The sequence below is a fragment of the Garra rufa genome, chromosome 18 (genome assembly GCF_049309525.1).
Source record: "Garra rufa chromosome 18, GarRuf1.0, whole genome shotgun sequence".
NCBI classification, from domain to species: Eukaryota; Metazoa; Chordata; class Actinopteri; order Cypriniformes; family Cyprinidae; genus Garra; species Garra rufa.
Genome location: NC_133378.1, coordinates 30340522 through 30348996, shown reverse-complemented (window position 1 = coordinate 30348996; position 8475 = coordinate 30340522). Strand labels below are relative to the sequence as shown.

The window sequence follows — 8475 nt, the reverse complement described above, 5'->3', positions numbered from 1 at the left end:
ATGTCTTGCCAGTAGATCTGCTTGTTTTGAGAGTCTTACACTCAGCAGCATGAATATATAGCTTGAACTGTTATTTCTGGTTTCTCATGCTTTTTGGGGGTGTAATTTCATGTATGTTGCATGTGGGAATGTCGCTAGATAGTAAACCACGTGGAATTTATTTTAAAGAAATATACTATAGCAATTCACAAAAAAAAGTTTTTTTTTTATAAAAGGGACATACAGTATATATACATTTTTTTTACAATTTTAATAAACATTAAACTACATAATTACATTAAAACGTTTACTAATGAAATACAATTTCATATTTTTGTTTTATCGATTTATATAGCCTGCTTATCTACACAACTTCTGAATACATCAGAATTCCATTTGATCCACATCATCAGCATTCGTCTGCACCCGAACACCATAGTAACCAGTAAACATCAGGACGCTATGACGACACGGAGCTCAGGTACTTTATCCATAACCGGCCAAAACTGCAAACTTTTTCCTTCAAAAATGAATTTTACAATTTGTTTTTATCAACTTTATAGCTCCACTGGTCGCGTTCGGCAGCTGTCAGAAACGTCTCATGTTTCCAACGCACTTTGCGCCTGATCGCATGGGCAACGAAATGCTCGCACTCTTCGGCTCCAAGGAACTAGGACCCGGATGTTACGACAACCACACGGTGAGTATGCAGGAAGGCAGAGCAGTTAAGAACTCATCAGTTATGGAACGTGTTATTCTTTTCACCTAACTTAGTAGTTCCCAGGTGGGCAGTCTTATACACGAGCTTCAACATAGACCTGAGAGTAAGAGAGGATATGTGTTAGGAGCGCGCACTGCACCACGCTTTCTGCCTCCAATTAAGGTAACTTCACAACCATTTAATTTGTTGTCATTTATATTATTTTTTTAAATGCACTGCCTGTTTTTATAGATGGCCACCCCTTCGCCACAAAAATACCAACAAGACTGGACTCGGTCTAAAGTGTGTCCACCTGGAAAAGCACCATTCAATAGTACCACTGTAAGATTCAGACCCTCATATACAGACTCCGGCCCTGGGTATGATTATTTTTTAACATTTTACTATGAGCTTATCTGGTAATAAACGGAACCCGGGTAAAACTAATGATGTCTCTAATGTAGTGGAAAGCCTCTGAAAGACTTACATTTATAAAGTGTTTTTATGACATGTCATCAATCGGCCATATTGGTGGCACTGAACGTAAACACCAACTAGTAAACTTTTCATTCAAACTTTTCATTCATATTTTGCTGATTATTGCTGCTGTAAATGGTCAGTTACAGTATTGTCATGTTTTGGGCTGTATTAATTGGTTGGACCGGGAAAAACATTTGGAGTAAGATAGAGTGTCAGAGTGAAGAGGTGAAGAGTGCAAAAAACTGTCTGAGGAAAGAAGACATTTGTAGTTTGACCATACTGTACCTATCTTTATTACTACTTATTAACTTTAGTTTGTCAATATATTGCGCCCTTTCCAACTTACTAAGTCCTTCTCTATATGATTTAGCAGCTTCCACAAGTTTTTCTCCATGGTTTAGACGGCATAAATTAGCAGAACAATAGCAGTATTCAATAGTACATTAATCGTGCAATCCATCTGTTGTTTACATCCAAGTATCGCCAATATGGCTGCACATCTGGGTAACCCAAACCGTGATGTAAGTGTAAAAAATACACATCTTTTTATACATATTGTGGACTATGGAGGGCACCATTATTTCAATGATATGAAATGGCTGCACTCTGTGAGCTATTGGTGCTACCTGTTGCTAAATTTATCGCAACACAACCCGGAAAATAAAATACTGAAATTATACATTGTGTGACTTTTGGTTGTAATTTTTTCTGTCTAAGGGCAACAAGGGAAATGATGTAAGTCTTCACTGCTTTTCCTAGCAATAAGAAGTGGTGAAAATAATGGGAATGGGATGCCTGTGGATGTATAAAACCTCCTTTGTATTTTCTCCACTTTAGCCCTGATGCCTTTGAGGCTTTTAGTCGATCACAGCTACTGAAAGAGCTTACAAACAGCAGAGACAAGAAACGCTAGATGCCATCCTGGCAGGATGTAAACATGCTGACACTTGTCATGACCAAATAGTCCAAAGTATGCATAAACGATTTTTTAAAATAATGTTAATCTTTCATGGGTTTGTTTACAACATATTTCCTGGGGTTCCTTTTAATAATAATTGAAGGTCCCATGACTTTCGTGGTTGTTTGTGATTTACAGAATAAAGATGAGGGATAAGGATTTTTTAAAAATCTCTTAATTTCAAATTAATAAAATAATTTAGGGCTTGGAATAAAAAAATTCCTATGGAATTTCTATATTTTAGTTATTTGCATTCCCCAACCCCTTGGTTGAGAACCACTCATCTCGAATGAATTTTGTCCATAATTGTTCTAATTATATATGTGCAAAGCACATATGACCTGGACCACAAAACCAGTCTTAAGGTTAAATTTTACAAAACTGAGATGTATACATCATATGAAAGCTCAATAAATAAGCTTTCTATTGATGTATGGTTTGTTAGGATAGGCCAATATTTGGCCGAGATACATCTGTTTGAAAATCTGGGATCTGAGGGTGCAAAAAAAATCAAAATACTGAGAAAATCACCTTTTAAAGTTGTCCAAATTAGGTTCTTAACAATGCATATTACTAATCAAAAATTACATTTTGATATATTTACAGTAGGAATTTTACAAAAAATCTTCATGGAATATGATCTTTACTTAATTCTCTAATGATTTTTGGCATAAAAGAAAAATCAATAATTTTGACCCATGCAATGTATTTTTGGCTATTGCTACAAATATACCCCAGCGACTTAAGACTGGTTTTGTGGTCCAGGGTCACATGTAAAGAGAGAAATGCAGGGTCCAAAAGTCTGTAACCACTATAGAAAATGCTTACATTTACATTACAAATCACATTACCAGAATAACAATCTAATTGAAAATTGAACTGAAAAATCAGCATGAATTTTAGAATGTCTTGGTATTTAGATTGTCCATCTTGAAGTAAATGCAAGAACTTCCTAAAACTTTTCATTTCAGGTTTAGATTAAATGAATCCCAGATTTTCAATGTATATCCTTTTTTTTAGTCCAGGGGCCTATGTTCATGATACCATCCAAAGCAAGAAGGTGTCGTGGCCTATGAAATTTGGCTCTCCAGACTGGTCAATAGTGCCATCACTGGAGAAAAGAGCACTGCGTACAGAGGTACGGATACATCTGACATTATTCTACTAGTTCAAAGAAACAAAACCAGTACATGCACGACTTAACAAGCCCGTCAATCTTAACATGTTTTTCTTAGCTGACATAGTGTTTCCATATATTTTATTCTGATATGGAATTTTTCATTTTTACCTTGTGATGTGTTTTGTGTCCATGCAGCTCTTCAATGACAAAGAGTTTAGGAAACAGAGGAACAGGGTGGCATATCTAAGCTTGTTTTACTGATGACATTAAAGTGCTACCACAAAAATGGAATGTGATTTTCAATGTATACAAACATTAAAGCTTTAAAAGACAAGATTTCCTATTTCCATTTCATAACATGTCAGCTCTTACGTCATTGTTTTTCCTTCTGGCACATCAGTTTCTGTAATAGTTGCACATGAGTCCCTCAGTTGTCCTCAGTGTGAAAATATGGATCTCAAAATCAGTCATTGTTGGAAAGGCTGAAAAACCAAAGAATTTGAGGGACCTGAAGGATTTTTCTGAAGAACAGCAGGCAGTTTAACTGTTCAGGACAAACAAGGAGACTCATGAACAACTATCACAAAACAAAAACACAGCTGTGGATCATTCAGGTAACAACACAGTGTTAAGAATCAAGTGTATGTAAACATGTTTTGAACAAGGTCATTTTTATAAATTCAACTATTATTTTCTCTTGTGGACTGTATGTAAACATATTTTATATGAAATATCTTCTTCAGGTCAGTACTAAATAAAAAATAACATGCATTTTGTATGATCCCTCTTATTTTGGTCAAATGATGAACATTTTGCAGATTCTGCAAAGTGTATGAAAAGTTTTGACCTCAAATGTATTAGAAATTTTCCAAGTACATTACTTTTTACTGAAATGTAACTAACGCAGTAGTGAGTGAAGTAAAAGAACACGAGACACACGTTCATAATGGAGATGTTCACATTATCCCCACGTTCTTGTTTAATTTTCAACTTGTCCTTTTGAAACAATGCCTAAAAATGAACAATGAAAGACATTTATTACCATCATTCACAAATGAGTAACAAACACACACAAATCAAAAGAGAAGGTCACGTTTCCAATGGGGTGTTTAGAACTGTAAAAACTAAATGATATTTCAAGGAAATGCTTATCAAAACCAAAAATTAACTGTAAAAGTAAGTGGCCTACTTGAATCCCATCAAATGTTTTTCAGATGTACAGAACAGTCTGTCATTCTATAAGAATCAAACGTCAGTAACATGACAGACCACTGCGCGTTTCCAAATTGCAATTATTGAAGACTCTGGTTCCTCGTATGTTAGCTGTAACTTCATGGGACACAATGTGATTAGCACGTGCCAAATCATCATCCGTCATAACCAGATGATGTAAACGTAGCAGAGTCAATATATAAATTTTCATTTTTTCCTTCTCACTTTGGGCTTTTTGACTGGCCGAAGATATGGGTTGTCGATCATGTTTTCATCATTGGCCTTTCCTGCAGGCACAACGCCACCAGGTGGCAGCACCACGTTCTCCTTATCTGCACTTTGGTCATCCTAGAAATAAAAAAATAAAAAAAAATATTAAATTAGTCATTATTAAAATAAATGAATATTAAATAAACTAAAATATAGTGGTGTGTAGAGGTGTTCAGAAATGTAGTAAGTAGTAGATATGTTCTTGCATAATCATTTTGAATGTTTATAAGAAAAAATGCTTCATGCTTGCCTGAATGATGTTACTGGGGTTGTTCTCTGTGTCTGTCTGATCGTCCTGCTCTGATGAATCTGTCTCCTCCAGTGTCTGAAGCTCTAGTTCAGAGGGCAGCAGGGCGCTCAGGTAAGGGATGGAGCTCGGCTTTGCTGCGATCACTTATTATACACAGAAACAAAAAAGTAAACGCTAGAAAGTCAAAAGGGCAGTCAAAGTATAACACAACACTGGCGGTATTTGGGACAGAAAAACTCACAAGGGAATGCACTGATGTCATCCTTAAAAAGGCTTTGCGTCTCTCCCGTCTTGGCCATGAAGCGTGTGAGTGCGCGTTCCACATCTCTCCTCTGTGATGCTGCCTTCTCTCTCACCACTTGGTATTCTGACACAGGCTCTCGAAAGGTCTAAAACAGAAATGTGAAGCAGAATGTGTTCTTAATGTTATTGGTTGTTAAGCTGAAAGTCACACAATAGCACAGCATCAGGTGAGCAGTATAACTCACTGGTGTTTTGATGTATGTATGAGGATCTGGGAATTCTGGGAAGTGGCTAGGGATGTATGTCGGATGAGTGCGCTTCTGTCCTGCCGTGAGGGCTTTTGGGACCACTGGAGCATTTGTTATTGGAGCTGTTGTGGAATGCAGAAGAGTACATTTAAACAGGAGCTATAGCAGATAATATAAGATGAACAGGAATTAGTGAAAAAAAGTGTGCATACGTGCAGTTATAACCATCCTTTGGGATCTTTTGGCATACACTGGAAGAGTATCTACATTAAAACCTGCGATTGTGCAAAAAGTAAACCTCAGAATAAGTTAAAATCTCATCAGCAGAGCAACATGATTCAATCACATACAGAAATGTCTTATAATCTTTATATTTTCTAAGAATAAATATATTGATAAAAGGGTGAACCAACCCATTTCGACCAGTGCAATGACTACATCAGACAGTGTAGGGGTACTTCTTGCTGTGTGCTCACAGGTTGCCTTTGCACAACGCCCAACCTCAGTTATATCTGTCAAAAGATAATAAAACATACAATAAAACATGTTTACTTTGTAATTAAAATTAGTGGACCTTTTTCACATTTCGGGGTTTCTCAGCAGTGGAAGTTGTCATAGTTGTGTTAACTACGAGAGCAGTGAATGGGAGAGTACAACAAAAAAAAAAATTCATTCCCATTTGCATAAATAGCAAAAGAATAACTCCATGATAGCGTTTTCATGACTTTTTTGTAATTTGATGCAAAGGTGATAATACAAAGTATAGTGGTATTAATGCACAACTAAATATAAAATACTTTCGATTTACAATGCTGATGACCGTTGAAACGTGTCATCACAGTCTTGTGAAAAGGGTCCATTAATTGCATAGATATAAAATGTATATGAATTCTATATATCTATATATCTATATATATATATAAATATATATATATATAGTTGAAGAATCTTGCAGAATCTGCAAAATGTTCATTATTTTACCAAAACAAGAGAGATCATACAAAATGCATGTTATTTTTTATTTAGTACTGACCTGGATAATATATTTCACATAAAAGATGTGTACATACAGTACACAAGAGAAAATAATAGTAGAATTTATAAAAATGATCCTGTTCAAAAGTTATGCGACTATTACAGAAGGCTCAAACGCTCACTGATGCATTAGATGGAAACACGATGCATTAAGAGCTGGAGGGTGAAAGCAGAATGAAGATGTGTATTTTTTATTTTTATTTTTTTTGCCTAATATTATATATTTTTTTCATTTAGTACTGCACTTCTGAAGCTACAGAAGATACTTACATGTTCCCCAGAAGACAAAATAAGTTAAATTTGCCCTGAACTTCAAATTTAAAAAGTTTTCACCCCCAGGCTCTTCATGCATCTTGTTTCCTTCTGGAGCATCAGTGAGCATTTGGTCCTTCTGTAATAGTTGCATATGAGTCCCTCAGTTATCCTCAGTGTGAGATGGATCTCAAAATCAAACAGTCATTGTTGGAAAGGCTGTGGATCATTCAGGTAACAACACAGTATTAAGAATCAAGTGTATGTTAACTTTTGAACGGTGAAATTTTTATAACTTCAACTATTATTTTCACTTGTGAACTGTATGTAAACATCTTTTATGTAAAATGTCTTTTAAAATTTGTAAAAAAAAAAAAAAACATTTTGCAGATTTTGGTCAAGTCTCACAGGTGGCCTGCATAAAATAAGTGAAGGACTCACAGCTCTGCATCATCTCAGTGAGTGTTTCCACCGCTGCTTTCTCAGCACTTTCAAAGCCACACTCTGTTAGCAGAGAGCTGACCACCACCTGTAGTGTGCGTCTCCGAGCCAGCTGATAGTTCTCTGTAGGACTTGTGCTGGTCTTACTGCTCCCTGAGCGCTGCAATTATTATATATATAAAAAAAACAGAGTATTAAAAATCAGGATGTCCAACTGCAAATGTCCAACTCTCTCAAAACCAAGCTTCTGCTATTTATGGTTATAACAAAAAAAAAACATTTTAAACCAGCAAAAGATGTTTTGCTGGTTTCCAACTTCAAACTGGGAGACCAGCTTAAACCTGCTTTTCAGGGATAGTGGTGGCTGCCCTCCTAGACAGCATTTTTAGGCATCATAAGTGTATTCCAACAGCATGTCTGAGCATATGATCGCCAAAAATTAATATTCAGACAAGCAAGACCACATGGTTTGAGACTTTATGCTGACAGACACTAAAAAGTTTCTAGATAGCCTCACTACATTTATTGTGAGGCTAGTACATATTAACGCTTAACATAATAGAAAGACCGTGTGTTTGTATTTTAAACAGTGTTTACTTTTATATATGACACTTAAGCCCTTAAATCTGTGTTATATTTAAACAAACCCATAAGGTTAGTGTTGTTTGGCTAAGCTAGCAGACAGTAGGCAATAGAAATAAAAGGAGATATTTACGCTTCCGGAGTTTAAAGATCCGCTCCCCATCATTACAGAGTCTGCCATTTTTTAACTCTAATGGCTTTTCCTCTGGTGTTTAGCACTCGCAAATAAACTCATTGTTCGTTCGGCATCCCCTAATAACTGTGTTGGGTGTTTTATATTTGGTGAAAATGGCAACCCTATCAAAAATTTCAACAGGGCCACCGGAAGTTTGTTGTTTTCGGTGCGTTTCCATAATAAAAGTCAAAACACCTTGCAGACTTGTGGGGCGGGGAAAAAACTATGAACTACAAAGATTAGATTTATATGCCATATTTTACCCTTAAAAGTAAAAAAAAAAAATAGCTTTTAGCATATATGAACTGCTTATATATAGCAGAAATTAATGTTTAAATAGGTCTTTGACTTGAACAACAACATAGGGGAAGTGTTTCTCCATTCATGATTAAAAAGCACGATTAAGAAAATGTTCATTTGAAAAATTCTAAAATATCTTCGTTGAAAAAAGATTATATTTCATGATTTTACACTTTTAGCAATAGTTTTTAACAGTATGAAAAAAACGTGCATATAGTTTTGTAAATGTA

The 8475-nt window shown here is 35.6% G+C and overlaps 2 protein-coding genes across 2 annotated transcripts; one reads left to right on the top strand and one right to left on the bottom strand.

Moving 5' to 3' along the window:
- The first annotated feature begins 441 nt into the window (after positions 1-441).
- On the top strand, positions 442-3992 carry LOC141290593 (ciliary microtubule-associated protein 3). The gene is made up of 6 exons (XM_073822708.1): positions 442-460; positions 543-679; positions 764-862; positions 932-1059; positions 3138-3255; positions 3433-3992. The coding sequence occupies exons 1-6, from the start codon at positions 442-444 to the stop codon at positions 3496-3498; spliced, it is 567 nt and encodes a 188-aa protein (XP_073678809.1). The 3' UTR covers positions 3499-3992.
- Positions 3993-4177: 185 nt separating this feature from the next.
- Positions 4178-8079, bottom strand: taf8 (TAF8 RNA polymerase II, TATA box binding protein (TBP)-associated factor). Its single transcript, XM_073823536.1, has 8 exons — positions 7904-8079; positions 7189-7348; positions 5874-5972; positions 5673-5735; positions 5458-5582; positions 5211-5358; positions 4970-5112; positions 4178-4797 (listed from the first exon to the last, which is right to left on the bottom strand). The coding sequence occupies exons 1-8, from the start codon at positions 7949-7951 to the stop codon at positions 4657-4659; spliced, it is 927 nt and encodes a 308-aa protein (XP_073679637.1). The 5' UTR covers positions 7952-8079; the 3' UTR covers positions 4178-4656.
- Between the last annotated feature and the right edge of the window lie 396 nt (positions 8080-8475).

Coding starts and splice junctions, on each gene's coding strand:
- LOC141290593 (XM_073822708.1), top strand. Junction 1,060..3,137: donor TATACAGACTCCGGCCCTGG/GTATGATTATTT, acceptor CCTTTTTTTTAG/TCCAGGGGCCTATGTTCATG. Junction 3,256..3,432: donor AAAGAGCACTGCGTACAGAG/GTACGGATACAT, acceptor GTGTCCATGCAG/CTCTTCAATGACAAAGAGTT.
- taf8 (XM_073823536.1), bottom strand. CDS start 7,951: ATGGCAGACTCTGTAATGATGGGGAGCGGATCTTTAAACTCCGGAAGC. Junction 7,349..7,903: donor GATCTTTAAACTCCGGAAGC/GTAAATATCTCC, acceptor TAATAATTGCAG/CGCTCAGGGAGCAGTAAGAC. Junction 4,798..4,969: donor ACCCCAGTAACATCATTCAG/GCAAGCATGAAG, acceptor TTTTATTTCTAG/GATGACCAAAGTGCAGATAA.